Genomic DNA, 20,962 nt, shown 5'->3' on the forward strand with positions numbered 1-20,962 from the left:
CAGTGAGCTTCCGTGTCTGAGGGTGGATTAAAACGTGTGTCTTTCCCTCTTCGCCCAAAACTTTAACCAATACCCACACTGGCACATCTTGCTGATCGTCCTCTTCTCTTTCCTTCCACCTTTCCCAGCATCAGAGCCTTCTCCAGAGAGAGAGGGAGAGAGACAGAAACAAGCAGGATGCTGTCTTTTTCCAAGTCAATTTATTTTCAGCCCTATCATTAGATGCTCGTGACGACATTTCACAACAAAAGAAAAAGGAAAAAGTGGCTTTTTTAAGATTAAGGACATTTCAAAGTAGAAATCCTAGTGCTTTTGCAACACTGAAACTATTAGTCAAAAAGGATTTTAAAATTTTATAATATGGCCTGAAGCTTTCATTTAAAGATTAAGGACATTTCAAAGTATAAATCCTAATGCTTTTGCAACACTGAAAGTATTAATCAGAAAGGATTTTAAAATGTTAATTAACTTTTAAATGATTTTTTAGAATCCTATTTATTTTACAGGAAATGGGAAGTGCATTTATGAAGGATTATGTATATAGTTGACACCTGAAAAAGGGAGGGCTACAGAAGTGCCATTGGCTCACCCCCTTCCTCTAGAAGAAAAGGCCATGCAAAGACAGCATTTGTCTGTCTCCTATTTTTAAGGTACTTCTGCAAAGCAGCGAATTCAGAGAGCTCTTTGTCTATCTTGGAAATTAACAGATGTTCAAACTAATTTTTTCTAGAGTTTGCCATACAGATAGGAGCTATATTTGCATGTATACCTTGCTGTTGGCCTGTGGATATATTGATCCAAAGTAGTCCATTCAAGTCCTGATGAGATCCAGAATTGTATCTTATGGTTTCAATGCATTTTCCCATGGAATATCAAGTCAGAATGTATCTAGTCAAGGCATGGTAAAGTCATACAGCAAAAGGGAAAGCTGATTTTTGTACAAATGGGGTAAAACAGCACCATATAATATGTTTAATCAATAAAAGAAAGGGTAAAGATATTGCCTCCTAAGACTGGGGAATTGAGTCTTAATCCATGTCTATTATTTCAATATCTGTTGCCCAGACACTAAGCCTTAAGGACGTGATTTCCTTTCTTTTTCTTTTGAAGATGGCGATTCTGAAGAGAAGTCTATACATTGGCTTGTACTTTGCATCTATATTTCATAAACACAGCCCTTGCCTTTGTGTTTTCGAAGACCTGCATTCCTTCATTTTCTGGTTTTAGAGAGAGAAAAGGGAGAGGAAAAAAAAAGGAGAGAATCAATATTTTAAAAACATTTGAAGGTTAATTGCAAAACTCAGCAATGCCACTTACTGACTGTATGCCCCTTCTCTATCTAATTTTTATTTATTTACTTGATATCATGCTACCCCCTGCAATTCCAAAAAAGTCTCTTCGTGGCTTACATAGAAGTAGTTTATTGAAGTACGTTGAATTCAAAATATAGTTTTATTTGGTAAATGAAAATAAAGCCTGCTATCAAATAGACCCCACAAAATCTACAAAAGAATTCCACGGGGGTATCTCACACCCATTGAAAATTTGCAACCTTAAAAAGCTCCCTTGAATTGTTATTCAGAATTTATTATTGATTCTCAGTTGCACATGCAGTAGGTTTTTTAAAGTGCTGCCCAACTGAATTTGTTGGACAAAATAAATAAGCTTTATTTAATTGCACCTAAATGACTGCATGGTCTAGACCAGTGTTTCTCAGCCTTAGTAAATGTAAGATGTACAGGCTTCAACTCCCAGAATTCCCCAGCCAGCCATACTGGGTGGGGAATTCTGGGAGTTGAAGTCCGCACATCTTAAAGTTCCCAAGATTAAGAAACACTGGCCTAGACAGTCACCTGGCTGTGAGAAAATATTACACTCCATATGGGGTTCAATCCTGGCATCTCAGATTGCTAACCATACTAGCTGGGTTTGCTGGGAACTGTATTTGCCCTAGAGATACTGAAAGGACAGATGGGCAAAGTCTTCCAATTATCATAATCTTTGATGTTGCAGGAGGCCAAGCCATGTGAATAGAGATGACCAACTGGCTACATATGCCTGAAAAAGTGAATTGTACTATAATGTTCCAAATTATCAACCAAGATGGACAATGGGTACCCATCAATAGACAGCAGCAAAACTCTGTGTGAATCAGGGCTAGACCTCATATCAACACTCAGTTCCCCACTGAGTGTGGTGGAATGTAAGCTCCAAGAATTTGCAAGAACTGCAGTTGACTTGACAGGGTTCACATTTCACACCCAAATGAAACCAAATGAATGGCAAGATTCGCACATTGAGATTTAATCTCTTCACGCTTACTTCTCAAGCCACAGGAAAGTTATACATATAGAGTCTGCCAATGGGTCTCTTTTCCTTCACTGGGGTTGTTTTATGGAAACAAAGAAATGAGGATGAAGGTTTTAAATAACATTTTTAGAAGACATGAAGAGTAGAATTGGAATGAAACTTTGAAGGGTCAGCTGCCCCTACAAATGGCAATCTGCAATAACTATACTCAGGACTTACCCATTTTCATTCCAGTATCCTGATCAAAGTCTTGTATGATCCTGGATCTGCGTTACTCATCACAGTGGTATAGATGGTGAAACTGGTAAAAACACACACACAAAACAAAAATGAAGACCAGGAGCAGATCCAATTCTCAGTCCAACCCAAGTGGAACAGAATAAAAATTAGATTTATCACAGTGGCTGTGTTTGCATGACAGTTATTTGGACAATAAACCTGATTTCATAAATCACATTGAGCCAAAGAAACCAACCAAATTCAGCCTCTGCATGATGTGTGAACTCAGCTGAATCCCATTTTTCACAAAGGCCAACCAGAAGTTTCAGGGATTCCTACAGGTGGGGAATGAAATCAAGAGTTGTCTCCTGGCATTGCTACCTGCTAATAGTACTCACTGAAATGTTACTTTGCAGGGTCATACACAAAACTGCATGCCACTAGGAGTCCTTGAGAAATATGGTGGTGAAAAAATATAGCAAACAAACCACAAATAAAATGCTTTGTTTTGAACCTGGAACAAACTACCACATTCTGGAAGTTCTCCCAAGACTTTTTTGGATTAGTGATGGTTTCCTAGAACTGAAATCTGGATCCTCTTCCCTCTGGAGCTCCCAGTTTGGCCTCTTCCACTAACCCTCCTCCCAAACATGAGACATTATGGGGAGGCTAGGAAAGGAGTGAGAGAGACTAAACATGAATGATCAAGAGACAGATAAGTCAGTCATCTCATAAACAGCAGTGGAGCCCAGGTGAAGAGAAGACTTTCAGATCACACAAAGAGACTGTGTCTTAATTAACACTATAAATGAGGCTGGGAAATTCCAAGATTCTGTATTAACCCCAATTAGCATTAAAGACACCTTACCAAAATCTGTGGAGTTCTTCTTTCATTGATCTTGCCCAGCTGCAGAGGCTTAAAAGCATCTTCCCTACTTCCCCTCAGCTGCCACTGCTTAAGCACATTCCACCAGTCCATACACCTTCCAATCTTCACAGCACCTTCCTTTCCTCTCTTTAGTCACTGCTGCTACCAATCTCAAAGCACAATATCAGCTCCCTAATTCTTCCCTTTCTTCAGCTGTGATGTCCTTGACTTCTTTATGTCCTGCCCTGAATCATCTCTGCCCAGACCAAAACAGTCCTGAAACTACCTGAAATGTGCATGTGTTGGTTCAGTTGTGAACCATCCAAAGCCAACTGTTCATGCACCGAACAGTTTGTGCATAGAGTGTTTTGCACATAACTATTGGTCAGTGATCCTTTCCTAAAAGATTGTGTGAAATCCAAAATGAATGGATTTTAATTTTAAAAAACTTACCTGTTTAATACAGGTGCTACTGATAACACCTGAAAACAATGAAGGACAAGGTGGTCATGCATTCAAACTTATGCAGCATTTTGAACAGTGAATACCAGCAGGGTCCAAATATATGTTAAGCCAAGGCTAACAAGTACAGCTACAGAGAAACCTAGGGCAATTTTCTCCCTACTGAAGCTCTACAAATGTGTTGCACTTCAGTTCCCAGAAGCCCAACCAATTTAGCCAATGCATCAAGATGATCCTACACTGGGATCGCCACGATCCCCAGAACACTACTAGAAATCATCGTGGTTTAGCCTAGAGAAGTGCAAAATATGCCCTGATGAAGTGTTCCAACCTTGGAACATTGTGTCCTCAACTCAAAAATACAAGGCCATTCCAAGTGTGCCAGAAGTGGTCTGACCACAAATGGGTCATTTCGAAGTCTTCCTGCCCATTTCAAGACTACATATGTGCAAAATATTTTCAAACCTCAAAATCCAAGCTGAGTGTGAAAATTCAAACCAAGAAAAGATGCATTAGGGTATTAATACCGTCATGCCTTGCAGGAACATGTTATTTCCACATTTAATGATATTGTGAATTGAAGGTGTACCATGTATTAAGATTTCTAGTTGGTTATTTTGTGTTTGTCTGGTCCTAAGATGCCTTTTTATACATAGAAACTTGAAAGCTTGATCTGTAAATATGCTTAAGCAGGTTATAATTCTAACATAAAAATAAAAATTGATATTTTTATTTGTCTTTCAGATATGGGGAATTGTATTTTTATGAACAGAAATGCTGCCACTGCATTATTATTGGACTTTTATCTTGTGCAATGGGTACCTTCCTTCATAGATATGCATGCAGGTTAGAAGAGGGAAAAAATGGAGGTCATAACATTGACCTCCGACCTTTCTAATAAAGTCTGTCAGTCTGTCTGTCCCTCTCTCTCTCTATTGAATTGAGGTATCTGGCACAAAGCACAACAATGCCGTGATGATTAATTGCTCATCATGATGTCATAATGCAAGCCCCCCCTTTTGTATATGATATCACAATGCAAGTATGAAAAAGCCAGAGTTTGCACAAATTTGCCTGTTGCCACTGCCCTTCGGGTGCCCATGGAGTGGAACCAGATTCCTTCTGAGCAGAACCCATGGTCAGAAAGCTTAAACCAGCCAGCTGTGATATGCCAACTATCCAGATGTCTCCTAATCCAGCACCCTCCAGAGATGTTTTGGATTACAAATCTCTTTCTCCCAAACCTGGGCAACTAAAATATTTGAAAGGCAGTTTGGAGAATCCTGAGTACCCACTAAGTTGTGCCTCCAAAGAGGATTCACCATCCTTTGCTACTTACCCATCTTAGGATATGGTCCTGGCTGAGATACCACCAACTTTTAAAATACTTTTTTATTTTATGGTATTGGGGTGCTGATAAAAGATCCAACCAGAAACTACTTAGATGGCAGTCTCACAGAAAGAACTGTTGTAGTTGTTTATTTAAAAAGGGGTGTGTCAATGTTATATTACATTGTTGGTATCGTGTTTTGTTATTTTACTTTGTGTAACTTGTAAGCCCCTTAGAGTTGGTTTGATTGATGTGGCGTAGGAAGGAGAGTAAAGAAAACAACAGAAAAACGAGCATGATTTAAACTAGGTAACTTGCCTTAAAGAGGGAATCAAGATCAATATTTTCCTGCCCTGTTGCATTTAGCGCTTTCATAGCTGGACCTCTGCAGAACAACAACAAAAAATGTTAGTGGACAAACATAACTGATCTCACAAATCAAGAGTGTGCAAACCTGAATTAAAAAAAAGTTGCATCTACTGCTTTGTGTGTGGGTGTGCGCGCGTGTGCTCAAACAAGTTGTACACCAAAATTTTAAAGAGCTGAATTATTTTATACTGCAGGAAGAGGTCCGAATATTTCTCTTGCATCCATTTTTCCAGCCATGGAAAATACAGCCGTCACTTCCTACATGGAGTCTCAACAATGCTTCCCCCTTTCCCAGTGTGATTTTTCTTTCTTTCTTCTGTTAGAAACTCTGTATTTTGGGATGTATTTTGCATCCATAAACCAGTTCTAGGAATGCAAAACCAAGTTGTAAAAATTATTTATGATACAATCACAGGATGCTTCTGATGGTTAAACTGGATCCAAGGCTAAATCCAAACTGGAAAGTATGTCAAGATTTCTTTATACTGAATCAATATAACTGTAGCTATTCTGCATGATTAAAATTGATGTGCAAACCTCCAGGTTCATGCATAGCTTTTAAAATGTCCTATAAATCATTATTATTCTATATTTGTGGGGGGTGCCTTGAATCAGTGTTGACACTTGGCAATTTTCTTGGCCAGGTTTTCCAGAAGTGTCTTGCCCTTGCCTTCTTCCTAGGGCTGAGAAAAAGGGACTGGCCCAAGGTCACCCAGCTGGCTTTGTGCCTAAGGTGGGACTAGAACTCACAATCTCCTGGTTTCTAACCTGATGCCTTAACCACTACACCAAACCGGCTCCCAATATTCTACTAGTCACATAAAAAGGAGGGAAACAGAAGAGCGGCTAATGCCCTCTTTCCCAAAGCCCTGCTCAATCCCAAACTATTTTTTGAGATTTTAGCCATCATATTTACCCCAGCGCAGGAGATCTCAAGCATAAGCAGGATATATTGTACAACTGTTTACATTTAAACAAGAGCGTAATCTTGTTATGGTCGCCTTCCAGAAAAGCATACCTTCGATCATCAAAAGGTGGTGGGTCTTTCCAGTGATCATAGTTGGTCTCCACTCGGTACCACCTTACAAACAGAAGATATACTTAAAAGCTACCATGTTATAGCATGCATATCAACATTCACTTTTCATTACAGGGAGGACATTAATTTGTTCCAATTATTTTATCCAACACGTCATCCTACCATGGGAGGGATCATGGAGGCCCATTAGTCCAACCCTCTGTTCAGGGCAGGAATCCAGATTAAAGCATCTGTGATGACTGACTGCTTAGCCTCTGCTGAACAGATCCAGCAAAGGGGAATCTACCACTGATATTGGATATCTGGAAGATCAAAATCAGAGAAGAATCTCTACACATGAGGTGGGTGTGATCTACAAAGCTTCTAACACATGTGGCTTGCAGAAGCTCTGATGGAGGGATAGAAGATGGCTCCTCCACTAGTGAGCTTGTAGTTACTTTGTGCACCCTCTGACAATGGCAAATGGGACTCTTATTTACTATCTCCTTCTTTCACTCTGTATTAAGGACTGCTCTGGAAGATTTTGGCCAACCATTCTTTGGAACTTCAACCCCTTACACCACTAGCCTAACCAGGGGTGGAGACATCTGGTCCTTGTGCCAGATTCAGCTCTTCACCCCAGGTCTTCATCTGGTTCTTTTCCCCACCACAGCATCTACTCTATTTACCAAAAAGGAAAGCCACTCTGAATTTAAGACAGTCCCAACCTTCCAAAAGAAGGGCAGATAAGAACGAATTATAAAAAGACTAAAAAACCTGGCGTAACGTACAGCATTCTCACTTTATGAATTTAGGATTAACAACTGCAGGTTAAACAATGCTCAAGATTGCCTGCGTGATGTAGCAGATCAGGTGCTAGATATGGATCATGGTTTGTGCAATTCTGGAGATTCTTAGGTGATTTTTGCACCAATCACATCCTATCTCACAGAATCACTGTTGCGGTGGATCAAATTAGGGGAAATAGCTATATATACTATCTTGAACTCTCAAGAAGAAAGGCAGGATATAAATGTACTAAAAACTGAATAAATAAACACAAATTCAAGAACCTGAGAGCATCTGATGAGGTAGCTGCAGTTCATATCAGGTTAGTCTAGAAGGCAACAATCTTTATAGATGACAGGCACCACTACATGATTTCACACAATGGTAAAGCCATCATAAATGAATAAAACATTTTTAAAAGATTAATTTTAAAGCAAATGCACATATATACATTATACACAAATGTACACACGGATGGCCTTCTTCCTAGGGCTGAGAGAGTCCTTAAGTGAGAATTCAGAGAACTTGCATGATTTGACTCTCATAAGAGTTTATTTTAATATTTAATGTTTTTAAAAAACAATATTTGTTGGTAGCTCCAGTTTAGGCCATAGCAAATGCATATCTTTAAGACAGTGTTTCTCAACTTTGGCAACTTGACACATCTTCAAGTTGCCATGGTTGAGAAACACTGCTTTAAGATGTCATAAGCTCATGTTTTCATGCCATGATCTCTTCTCTCTTCAGGAACCATGGATGCACCTGGCATCAGTCCTACTGTTTACTCAAGTGCCAGTCCAGGATTGAATTTTAATATCAAAGAAGGATGTTATCTAACTTCTGAAATTGGAAATGAGGCTGCAAAAATGTTTGGGGGCAGATCATATGGAGGTATGGGTAGTGAAACCACTTTCTCCTGCACCCTCTTTTGAAATAAAAATGAACCCCAGTCCTACTTTACAGAGGAATGTAGATGGCTCATAAACACATTAACTTTGTTTCACTCATCATAGCTACTTTGTTTTTTGTAGACTATTACCTCTATTCAATCTTCGGCCTGAATGATTAGGTAACATACAAGACCAGTCTGTGTTTGCATTCATCTGAAGGTATTCTGGGGCCTTCTCCCACCCCCAGTTAAAAGCCATAAAGGAGCATTTATGCTCCCATCATCATTACAAATTGATACATTGCTTGGTATTTGCCTTATAAAACTCACAGATTCTATGCAGCTTACCCCCCGGTTAAAGGATCCAAGGGCCAAATATCTACTGCGCCTCTTCTACTTCTTGTAATAACAGCACCTTCTCTTGATGATGTGCCTCCAATGATATAATAAACATCTGCTATAATGGGCGTTTTGGCGAGCATAAAAGCAGCTGTCTCAAAATCTTCTGCTTCACTTAGAACCTACAAAGAAGATTCCACACAATATTCTCAAGCTTGGATAAATATCTGTTAGCCAGACTGTAGAGCTTCATCGTAAAAACAGCACAAAATACCCAAGATGTTGGGAGAATCACAGCTGGTGAGGGTTTCCTTTCAACATTTTTATACTTAGGTGATGGGATCTGGCATGCCTGAAGGTATCATACAAAGTTCTACAAAGAACTAGATGGATGTTTTTCAGAACAATGAAAAAAAATTAGCACCTAATTTTAGAAAGAGAGCTTCTAGCCCTCTTCATAAAGTCATAATAGAGGGCCTAGAAAATTGCCAAAGACGGGTCTGTATTTGGCCAATATAAATAAAGAATGAGTGGGTCAAGTGACTTTCACTTCTCAATATCTACCCATTTGAAAGAAGTTTCAATAGATGCTAGAGGCTATAACAAGCTGTACAGTGACTTCTGGAAGAAGATAAGAAACATTTTTTAAAATGTAATTTTGAAATTTATCACGGAAATCTTCTTAAGCTAGATTATAGAAAGAAGAGAGGTATGTTGTAACCGTAGAGTAAATGGTAAACTTATAGTTGTACTTATAACTGCTGTAAAGAAAATTGGAAACTACTTCTTTATATTTTTTCTTTCTTTTCTATTTTTTCTTTCTTTTATTCCCTTTCTTGCACTTCTCTTTGGTTTCTTTTTCTTACATTATATCTGTGTTAGTTTTTATATATACAATGGTACCTCTAGTTACGAACTTAATCCGTTCCGTGACTCTGGTTGCAACTCGAGTTGGTCTCAAGTCGAGGTAAAGTTTCCCATAAGGTTCAATGTAAATACGGTTAATCCGTTCCACCCTCTGAATTTGGTCGCACCACGAGGCAAATTTCCCCATAAGGTTCAATGTAAATACGGCTAATCCGCCCTCCGAATTTGGTTGCACCCTGAGGTAAATTTCCCCCATAAGGTTCAATGTAAATACGGCTAAACAGCTCTGAAACATATGCATTTTATTTTTAAACCTCAAAAACCTTCCAAACGCCACAAAAACCTTCCAAACACCACAAAACACACCACTAGCCTCACTGAACGTCTCCTTGCTACCGCGATCTCGCCCACAGGAAGCCGCGACCACAAGGCAGCAGGGAAAATGGCCGCGGATCCGGTTCGTAAGTAGAGGCACAGTTCGCAAGTAGAGGTAAATTTTTGAGGCTGGAGCTGGTCGTATCTTGAAAAATTCGTAAGGAGGGGCATTTGTAACTAGAGGTACCACTGTATATATTTAAAAATCTTTAATGTGTGTGTGTGTGTGTATGGAAATCTGCTTAAGCCACTCACTTTGAATGATTTCTCTAAAGCACACATTTCCCAAAACTTAAAACCAAAAAACTTCTAGGTCTTCATTATTGGCAAATGTTAGTTTTAAGTCTACACTGACTCAACAGAAATCCTAAATTTAATGTGAATGTCCCCTCTACTGTACACGGTATTAATATATGATAATATATCTTAATATAGAATAATAAAGGTTATTACCTTTAAAGCCCTACATGGCATGGGGCCAGGTTATCTAAGGGACCGCCTCTCCCCTATGACTTCAACCCGTCTCACCCGATTACACAGAGAGGGCATGCTTCGGACCCCCTCAGTAAAAGAACTCCAATTAGCGGGATCCAGAGGGCAGGCCTTCTCTGCGGTGGCCCCTGCTGTTTGGAACATTCTGCCCCCGGAGGTGCGATTGGCCCCCTCACTCCTGGCCTTCCGAAGGACCTTGAAGACCTGGCTCTGTCACTTGGGCTGGGGTAGGGAGGGAATACCTTAAGCAGGGAGATGGCTAGCCCCATAGTGGCCAGCTGTCCCCGGTCCGATTTTCCATCTTCTTGGATTTTCCTTTTTTAGTATTGTTCTTAATTCTAGATGTATTATGTATTTTATATATATTTATAGTTTTAATGTTTTTTTGTAAGTCGCCCAGAATCCCCTATTGTGGGGGAGATGGGCGGGGGAGAAATCCAACAACAAACGAACAAATAAATAATTCTAATTTAAAAAATCAGCAATTAGATATAGGATGCTATTTTTCTATGGCTACTATACCTACCAAGGAATAAGGCTTATTTTGCAACATACTTATATTAAAAAAAGTTACGCACAGTTCTGATAAGCCAGCTGGCTGGAGAGTATTGAGCAAAAAAGGCAGCTATGGCATTCTCCCACCAGTAGCCCATATCTGTAAAATAGAGTATAAAAATAAATGAAATGCCTCATGAGAACCAGTTATCACCAATACGAGCAGCACAAAAAAGATCCCAAGCAAAGATATGTAGGTAGGTTTGATCACTGAACTAGAGCCAAAATTACTGGGAAATGCAGTTAAAGGGAACATAGAAAATATTGCAAATAGTAAAGCTGTAAGAGTTTGTGGAATAACAGATGATGGTGATAAAGTGCTATTTACAGTTTGTAAGCAGGTATAGAAAACACAACAGTGGATTAAAGACTGGAAAAGATCCATTTATATTGCACTACCAAAAAGAGGCAATGCTAAAAAATGCTCAAACTGCCGAACAATCACATCTCATGGGAGATAACACTCAAGATTTTGGAGTAGAGACGCCAACAATATATGGAATGAGCATTACCAAATGTGTATACTGGATTCAGAGGAGCACCAGAGAACCTTGCTAACATCCGAAGGATAATGGAAAAGGCAAATGAACTCCAGAAAGATGTATGTTTTTGCTTTATTGGTTATACAAATGTTTTTGTTGTGTAGACCACAACAAAATTGTGGATTGTGGATATTATTGTGGATAACCCTAAAAGACATGGAGGTATCTCATCTGCCTATTGAAGAATGTATATGGTCATCAGGAAGCAAGCGGTAGTATGGAATAAGGAGCAATTAAATATTCCAAAATTCACAGGGATGGGGATTGCAGCCATGAAATAAAGAGATGTTGGCTACTTGGGAGAAAAACTGTGCATGTGCAGACCCATTACACTGACAACAAAGATACACATGGTCAAGGTCATGGTTTTTCCAGGTGTAACATCAGAAGGGCTAAACAAAGAAAAAGGGAGGCTTTTGGTGCTGATGAAAATGCTTGAGAATACTTTGGATGTCGAAGTATTGATCCTGGAAACATCTACTCATTCAATACCACATGGACTGAAACCAGATTGAAGCACTATCAGGAAGTTAAAGCTTCAATATTTTGGACATGTAATGTAAAGACTAGAGTTGCTGGAGAAGGTCCGGATGCTTGAAAAAGAGGCTGGCAGAAGGCAAGGTGGCCACCTAATAGGAGTGCTGACACAAGCCCAAGGGAGCAGTCACTGATAGTTAATCCTGGCAAAATAATGCCCTCGGTTCACAAGAGTCCGAAGTGACTGAATCACTGAACAAGAGTCACAAACAAGAGCAGGTCTTGGGTGCTTTTACAAGACCTGTGAGGTCTTCATGTGGCCTTGAATGTGCTTTTCTAAACCAGAGGTCCCCAGCCTTCTCAGGCCTTTGGACAAATCTGGCCTTTTGAGAACTTGTAGGCACTCTTACAAAACGGTCTCTGGGGGACTGGGCCCCTTTGCAAAATGACTTCCATGTTACAAAGCACCAATTTACCAGACCGTGGCCAGCTACTTCTTCTAATTCTTCATTTTGCAGTGACACTGTATCACTCTGCTTACTTCTGCTTTGTCCAAAAGGGAACTCTTTTGTTAAACATTTCTCTTATCCTTACTGTAAATCCACAAGAAAAAACAACAACTGTAATGCATATAGTTGAGCTTTGTTGAGAACTTGGAAACTAAAGCAGGTCTCCTTTTCTTTTCTTTTTTTCAGTTATTCTTCCTTTCTTATTGGTAAGTATAACAACCAGAGGATATGATGAAGTACATATGATGAAGTACCAAAAATATAACAGTGCTAATACAATCAAAAAAGAATATGCAGAATTTATTAACTAGTGACATTTGTGGAAACTAAAAATATATCCATAAAATGTTAATATAGAACTAGCCGTGTCCTTTAACATATTATTAAATCCAGCCATAGATTTAATTGCAAGCCTTTAATTGCAAGTCTATCTATTGCAAGTCTTATTTTCAAAAGTACATCAACTGGAGAAATGACCTGTTTTCTTTTTTACCCCAATTGCCACCAAGGCTCCTACATTCCCTAGTTCAAAATTGGTTTTCCAAGTCAAGTGCCAACATTACACAAACTTCTTTTTTCATAGAGCTGACGGAAATTGAATATATACTGCCGGTATGCTTGCAATCTGTTTTAATCCCACTTCCTACGCCCAGTATTTTTTCAAAATTGTAGACAGAGTGTAATTAAATGGATTAAAGTACTTAAAATGGAAAGCATATAAAATTATAGTTATTAAGATATTTAACATAAAACATCAAATGAAGTCTATAAGGACGTGTGCTTATTTATTTAACTTTGATCTCACCTTCTCTGAAGATGCTCACAGAGGCATACTTAGTGCTCCCTCCTCCAATTTTCCCCCACAACAAACATCCTGAGAGGTGGATGGAGCTGAAAGAGATGGACTGCCCAAGGCACTCTGGTGAGCTTCCATGCCTGAGCATTGACATGAACTTGGGTCTTCCCCTTCCTAATCAAGGCCCCATTGAACATATTATCTTTCACTGATGCTTTAAAAACACCCAAAGATAATCACTTCATGTGTCTCTTGAATATCTGCAAAGAATATTTCTAAAAGAGGGTGCCACTGGAGAGAAAGCAGGAGCATCTGCAGGAGAGAGAGCTCAAAGACTCAAGATGGCAATTATGAGTGTGCAATCAAAGCCTTGCCTCTTTTTACATGCACCCACGCTGCTCATAGGAGAGGTGTGAAGCCTCAATCACACGGTCACAGTCACCATCTTGACATTTTTGAACCCCTCACCCCACCCTGCGGACATCCCTGATAAAGACCTGCTTGCATACAGCCACAATATGGTAGTCTGCAGAACCTCAACTTAGATCAACTTAGGGATGAGCAAACTTCTTCAGATTTGGGGCCGTATTTCCTCTTTCTCACCTGCCATGGAACTGATGTCACCCAAGTGGATGGGGCTACAATTTTCAGATTTCATATTTTTATGTTTGGAACTTCAGGGGGAAACTTGATGGGGAGAAAATAATGCCACTAAAACAGGAACACTGGGAGGAATTCTGAATTTTCAAGGACTGCTCTGTCTTTTTAAGGAGTGCAGCACATCTTAATTTTGAGGAAAAAAATTCAACCTGCCTTCTCTGAAAGAATTCTAGATCCTACAAGTCCCAGGTTGTTCCGGGCTTCATGTACTAAAAGCCAATCTGAACCTGGCTCGGTAGCTAACAGACATTCCTTACAGTTGTTTCAACATTGGTATTAGTCTTCAGAACAAGGCCACTAAGTCCGCAAATTAACACCTTATCCAAGTAAAAATAAGTGTTCCTTACCACGCTCGTTCCCAGAGACTGAAAACTTGTGTGGACTTTGCCCCGTCCATAAACCAACATAACCAAAGAATGTAGTGCCTTTGAATTTTACCTGAAAATTAAAAGACAGTAGAAGCTACACTTATGCCTAATTGTTTTCAATGTTAGGTTCTCTCCAAAATAGCAACAGATCAGGGAAGTTGTAAGTAATTTAACTTGATGAAAACCCATAAATCTTTACTTAAATGTAGAATAAGAGCCTAAGAGTTAAAATACTTATTTAGGTTATAAGGTTATAAGTCATATTTTGTTTACTAAGGCAAAAAAAGAGGAACACATCTAAGGAAGCAAAATTTCTGCATTTGACTGATTCTTCCTCAAACCAGCTCAGTGCAAAGTTTATGGAGTTTGTTTCATTTTATTATTTATATTCCTCAGCCTTTCTCCTCTCTTGCCTGTCACTTGAGAGCTGCTTGCCACGTTATCCAGAAATGGAGCCGGAGTTCATCGGAACTATTATTTAAAAAGCCAGCATCACAGACTGGGAGTGGAAGTTGGCAGAGATGACACCTATCACCACTCAACAAAAATGGAAATGGACACTTGAATACTCCTCTTATTTGTTGTGTAGTACAAGGACAGAAGACTACATAATTACAGCAGCTTGTTGCAACTCTTATAGATGACTTAGCTTCTATCATGTGATTTTAATGAGTTAAATATAAGAGTTTTGAAAGTGCTAAAGGGTTAAACTTGACTTTGGGCTAGAACAAATATAAAGAGTTTCACAACAGTTTAAATCAAGCATTTACTGTGGTTATTATTTAACATATTTCTACCCCACCACGATAAAAAAACATTTTTTATTGTGTTTTATCTTCCAGTGAAATTATTTGCATTTTCTTCGCATTTTATCTACTACTACTCTACAAACGTTTCCATATAATATCTGTATTTTGCAATTTCTATGTACAGGGAGTCCTCGCTTAACAACCACAATTGGAACCGAAATCTCGATCATTGAGCAAAGTGGTCATTAAGCGAGACACCTGCGTGACTGTTTTGCTCAATGGCTGCAATCTGGGCACTCCCGGTTGTGGTCGTAAAGCGATCTCCTGGGTTGTTAAGCAGATGGAGCAAAAAAGCAGCCTGTTGAAGGATTTCAGCTCTGCACAGAGCTGAAATCCTCCCGGCAGGCAGCCCTTTCACTCTCAAATGTTTCTGCAGCCCGCCGAAGGATTTCCCCTCTGTGCATAGAGGGGAAATCCTTCAGCGGGCTGGAGGAATGGAGCTCAAATCCTGAAGATTTCAGTTCCATTCCTGCAGCCCACAGGATTTCAGCTCCCCTCTGTCCCCTCCACTTGCAACCTTCCCTGCTGGCTTCCCCACTGACTTTCTGGGAAAGTTGGCAGAGAAGATTGCCAATGGTGATCACATGATCGCAGGGTGAAATGCAGTCATGTGATTGCGGGGGGGCGCAATGTTTTATGATGGCTGGAAGTGCTCTACCTTCTGGGACCATTGTAACTTTAGGACTACATGTATCTTTTTTTCTCTCTCCTTTTCCTTTTAAAATAAATAAATTATTTTTTAAAAAAATTGGAACAATCCGGTGTTTCTTTTTACCACCAAACTTTATGGATGGTCATGTTTATAAAAATTGGATAGAGAGATTCTGACAAGCAAATGCTTGCAATACAGTTGATTTACTGACGATACATGGTTTGGCGACTAAATGTATATACAGCAAAATGAACTGTTTTCCTACGCTGCTCTCAATAACTTTTGGTCACTGCCAGGCCCTTTTTGTACCTGCCCATTCTTGATAAAATCCACATCGATGGTAAGCTTGCGTAAAATATCTCCAAACCCATAATCCATATTCCGACCATGATATATATTTCCTTGTTTATCTTGAGCAACAATACTGGTGCAGAATCTGCAAAAGAAAAAGGGTGGCAGTTTGTTAAACAAGGCTAAGCTTCTAAATTCATGTACCCACCGTGACTCCTCATTCCCACAATGTTTTTGGACCAAGAACAGCACAGGGAGAACTAAGACAAATTTACAGCGATGCAAAATCTGGGATTTTATTTCATTTACAATTAAGTGCAATTAAAATATTATTCATATGGTTATTCATAGGTGTATTACATACTTTTCCCTGCCCAATGCACTACAAAGTTTCAAAGGACTATTTCCGAGCAGAGATCACCCCTCTGTAAAGGCACCTCCTGAGTGCCAGCTTCCACTTTCTGAAAGGACACATGGACACTTGAACCTAGGCCTCTTGGTTTCAGATATATGAATCTGCAATGGTGAACAAAGTAAGGATAGTCTGATGTTTCCACCAGAGCCTGGAGTGATATTCTTCGCTGCAACACTACAAGTGTCAAAATCACTGTTTTCTAGTAGAGAAAACTTCCATTGTTGTGCAGATGGGACAAATCAGGACTGATCAGGAACAAGCACTGGCTGCCACTTGAAACAGGTATCTGGTGCACAGCCTTGTCCCAACTGCCATGTTTGCTGGAGACTGGGGGGAAACTGGTTATTTATCAAGTTGTAGGGGGAATAGGGAATGGCCTTGAAGGACAGAAGGAAGAGCCGCTACTAAGACAATGGTCAGATAAGCAGGGTTTGAGCTCAGGCCAAGAAAGTAATATGAGAAAGCCACTCAGATAAGCCCCTCCCTAGTTCACATGAAGATAAAATGAGGGAGGGAGAAGCATATTCAGACTGGCAAGATTCTGTTATTATATAGCTGTAACAATAAAAGTAGTCCTGGCCTATATGGCATTGGTTTCTTAGCTGGGTCTATCTTCTGGGGCTGACACAATTTTATAGAAGGCTGCCTGACCCCACTGGACTCTGGAAAGCATAGAAGACCAAAAAAACCCAAAACAAAACATGGAACAATATAACAAAGAAAAAGAATGATGCCCATTTGGAGGGGAATAAAACCAAAGTTCATAAGCCTATTATCACCCACTCTAGCCAAGGCTTGCAGGAAACGCCACGTTTTTAGCGACCTTTGAAATGAGGTCAAAGGGGAGAGGCCACACAGATCTTTGTGGGGATGCTGTTCCAGACCGCAGGCACTGCAACAGAGATGGTCCACTTCCTGGGTCTCATCAGATGACACTGTTTGACCAATGGATTGTTGGTGTCCAAGCATTCTTTCAGAGAGCACGAGGAAGGAGAAGGCTTATCTACAACCTGACTGCACTCGGAAATCATCTCCTTTGTGCCATCAGCTTCTGCTGGCAATCAACCTTTTCTTTTCTGACAAAATTTTACTAAGGAAGCCTGTGGAGGAGACACTCTTTTGCCCTCTCCTGATCTTTGCAACATCCCCTTGCAGCAACGGATTTTCTCTCCCCACTCCTGAGACCCAGAGCTCATCCCAACACTCACGCGGTGAATTCATAGGCCATATTGAGCAAGAGTCCATCACCAACGTTAATCCCCAGGACTTCGGAAAGCCCCTGAATCTCTCCTCGATAAGGCTGGGGAACAAAGGATTCTATTTCTTCCGCTACAGATCGAAGAATGGGATGAACCCATTTTGGGATCACTGTCCTGGAAAAAAAGAGAGCCAAGTGATAAACATGGACTTTCATAGCACAATTAACAGGCTGTACTCTACATTCCTTTCGTGCTCCCAAATCCAATAAAAACCTCTTTATAGAACCAGATCTGGTTAGTCCTTGGATGGGAGATTTCCAGAAAATTTCAGATCTATAGGCTAGATGGAGAAGTAAAAGAAAAATATCCTAAGGGAAGGCATTTGCAAACTACTTTTGTATAATTGCCCCCCCCCCAAAACCTCACCACCCCATATTTGCTCAACTCAGACATTTGTTTCCACCAGTAGAATAGAAGTCGTGGCTCTTTAGCTGTTGCTCTTCTAAAGCAATAAGAAATTAGAAAGCTGTTTTGCAATTTTACTGCAGAGTATTCAGATTCTTACTCAGTCCTGATCTACATTTTATGTACCCACGACATAGAAAGACCAAAGTTGGGAGCAAAGTAGAAACTTCAACTCACCCACTTAAAAACATACACTGGAATAGTTCCCAGAAAGTAGCAACTTTTGAAGCACAAACCAAAACTGAAGAGCTTAGTGCCATCTTAATGCCCCATCTATTTTATTCTCACATCAAAACTTGTACAGCAATTAACACAATGCTGCATTATGTCATAAGAACATCAGCTAAACCTTGAAGAGGCACAAAACTCTTCACGGTTGGCTTCTAAACACTGAGGGACATCCCTGCAAAAAATTCTGAGTTCTGTTCCTAGAAAGGATGCTTTGCACCACAGAAGACCCAGTTTGCAAGGAATTGGAACAAAGATGAAGAAGAAAGAGACTGGAAACAAAGCCACTGACAATACTGGCTACATAAAACAATAAACTCCACAATGTAAACAAACTAGTTTTGGCCAAATTCAACCCGTCCAATTTTTCTGCCATGAAGCAAATGTTTACCCTAATCCTTTTCTCCTCCTTTCTAAAGTTCACCCAGCCAGGAGAGACCTGTACTTGGTACCAGCTCAGGTGAACTTTGGTCTTGTTTCAGAAGTTCAATCTGAGAAGAGAAAGAAAGAAAGAGAGGAGGGAAGGGAAGGGAAGGGAAGGGAAGGGGAGAGGAGAGGAGAGGAGAGGAGAGGAGAGGAGAGGAGAGGAGAGGAGAGGAGAGGAGAGGAAAGGAAAGGAAAGGAAAGGAAAGGGAGGAGGAGGGAGAGAAAGACAGACAGTCGGACGGACAGAAGGAGGAAGTTCCTCTGTCTGGTCTGCAGCGTTTCGCTCAGCTGGGGAAGCGGGTCTCCCGTCCAGCGAGCAAGCACGGAAGCAGACGCCAGGCGAAGGGACAGGCGTGTCGCTTGTTGATCCGCTGCGGAGCCCTCGGCGACCCGGCACAGGCCTGACCCAGCTTCACCCGCTTTCCCTTTCAGAGACCGTCAGGCTTTCCGGGGAAGGCTTAAGACCCCCCCCCCCCGCCCGAAGCAGCTGCAGCGGCAACCCCCGCTCGCCCCTCCTGGGAGCGCGGCCAGCGCCCAGCGGGGCAGCGCCGCCGCCAGCGCTCACTCGATGATCCGGCTGAGGACGGCGCGCAGGAACACCGGGTCGAAATGCTGGGCTGCCGCGGCCCAGCGGCGCTCGGGGGGGCTGTCCAGGCTGATGTTGAAGAGCAAGGGAGTGACGGGGGGCGCGGGCGCGCGGCGGCCCCCCGCGGCGGCGGCGGCGGCGGCGGCAGCTCCCAGCCAGAGGAGCCCCAGCGCCAGGCAGGAGCCTAGGCGCCCGCACCGCTGCCCGGCCATGGATGCAACTGCCGGACGCGAGCGGGACTCCGGGTCTCGGGTCTGCGTTTCCACGGCCGGCCCTCCCGCTCCGGATTGGCTGCTCGGCGCCTCTCACGCCGCGCCCCTTTTCCACCTGCCCGACGCCCTGGCTGCGCTGGCCCCGGCCGCGGCGGGAAGCCGGGCGGGAGCCCCGCGGGCGAAACCCTCACCCGAGGAGGCTTTCGCCGCTGCCGCAGGCGGAAAGCTGGCGCCCCGTGGGACGCCCACCCACCAAACAGCCCGCCCGGTCACCAGGGCGCTGGACCGGGCTTGGCACCTTGTGGGGACCCGGCCGTCTGGCTTAAAAGCAGCGGCCTCGGTGGCTGCGCGTTTCGCCCCGGGCACTCGGCAGGAAGGGCGAAGCCGCCCGCTGCGCCAGCAAGGAGACGCCCGTTTCGATTCTGAAGCGTCACCTGCCCCTTTACGGCGCCCCGTGTAAGTCCTGCTGTTCGGGCGGTTCTCCCGGCTTTCCAGCCTGCGTTTGCCTCGGATTCCCTTCTTTTGCCCGGGTTGGCCGTCATTAGCCATGGTCTGCTTGAACCCTGGTTGGCCGAGCAAGTCACCAAAGCTAGGGTCGCCCTTCCTTTTAAGCTCCAAACCTACGTTATGTCCATAAAATGGACACCGCTGTTATTCACAGCCCCACTAAAAGGAATTATGCGTTACACGGACACGCGCGGCAGACGCTGCTTTGGGGAAGTCAGGTGGGGCAGGAAGGCTAGTGGGCACCAAGGAGTGGTTTCTGCCGGGGAAGAAGGCCACAGGCACTGGGGCACCCGCTCTCAAGTCACGGCGATGTGCTGCCGACAGCCCTTCATCTCAGATCAGGCTCACAAAGCCTGGTTTAGATTTCACCATGTTGCTTAGCAGTGTTTGTCAACCTTGGCAACTTTAAGACATGCTGGCTGGGGAATTCTGGGAGTTGACGTCCACATGTCTTAAAGTTGTCAGAGCTGAGAAACACTGTCTAACAAAGTTCTACAAAATTGGCCACCGGGTCTTGCAGAGGACACCCACCTGCCCGGGATCTGTTCATTTGGGTTCGCCCATAAAGTAAGAGCGTGGGTGGTCTAGCCAGCGTTTTTACAACTCCAGGATGGTGTCAGTGTCTTTGGGAAGAAACAGCAAAAATGTCCTTCCTTTCTGTGTTTCTAGGAGTGTAGACATTCTAGGAGTCCTTAAAAAAACGTGGGCACTTATACCTAGGTACAGAACAACAACAGGTACTGCAACACAATTGAAACAAATGTATTAGACATCAAACACCACCACCATTATTTAACCCCGGCGGTGTCATAATTTAAGCAATGTTCTTCCAACAAATTCTACGGGAACCGTGGCTGCGGATGACCGGCTGGCATCAACGTTTCCTGCATCTTCCCACTATTTAATTTTGGTATGTCGTTCTCATTATTTAATGAAGA

At 42.0% G+C, this 20,962-nt stretch overlaps 1 protein-coding gene across 1 annotated transcript; it reads right to left on the reverse strand.

Annotated features, from left to right (window-relative positions):
* Positions 1 to 181: 181 nt before the first annotated feature.
* On the reverse strand, positions 182 to 19,542 carry NAAA (N-acylethanolamine acid amidase). Its single transcript, XM_088133165.1, has 11 exons — positions 19,285 to 19,542; positions 17,610 to 17,774; positions 16,005 to 16,131; positions 14,214 to 14,304; positions 10,906 to 10,982; positions 8,603 to 8,775; positions 6,577 to 6,639; positions 5,508 to 5,574; positions 3,851 to 3,879; positions 2,530 to 2,611; positions 182 to 1,217 (listed from the first exon to the last, which is right to left on the reverse strand). Exons 1-10 carry the CDS (start codon positions 19,515 to 19,517, stop codon positions 2,536 to 2,538), a joined length of 1,101 nt encoding a protein of 366 aa, XP_087989291.1. The 5' UTR covers positions 19,518 to 19,542; the 3' UTR covers positions 182 to 1,217; positions 2,530 to 2,535.
* Between the last annotated feature and the right edge of the window lie 1,420 nt (positions 19,543 to 20,962).

The sequence above is a fragment of the Python bivittatus genome, unplaced genomic scaffold, assembly GCF_059951505.1.
Source record: "Python bivittatus isolate LINGU-HERP-01145 unplaced genomic scaffold, Pbiv_v1 ctg000070_np1212, whole genome shotgun sequence".
NCBI lineage: Eukaryota > Metazoa > Chordata > Lepidosauria > Squamata > Pythonidae > Python > Python bivittatus.

Excerpts from the sequence above, each read along its gene's own strand:
- NAAA (XM_088133165.1), bottom strand. The coding sequence starts at position 19,517 with ATGGCCGGGCAGCGGTGCGGGCGCCTAGGCTCCTGCCTGGCGCTGGGG. Across the intron at positions 10,983-14,213 it reads AGTCTCTGGGAACGAGCGTG|ATATGGGCTACTGGTGGGAG; the intron begins GTAAGGAACACT and ends TCTATTTTACAG. Across the intron at positions 3,880-5,507 it reads ATCTTGATTCCCTCTTTAAG|GTGTTATCAGTAGCACCTGT; the intron begins GCAAGTTACCTA and ends CATTGTTTTCAG.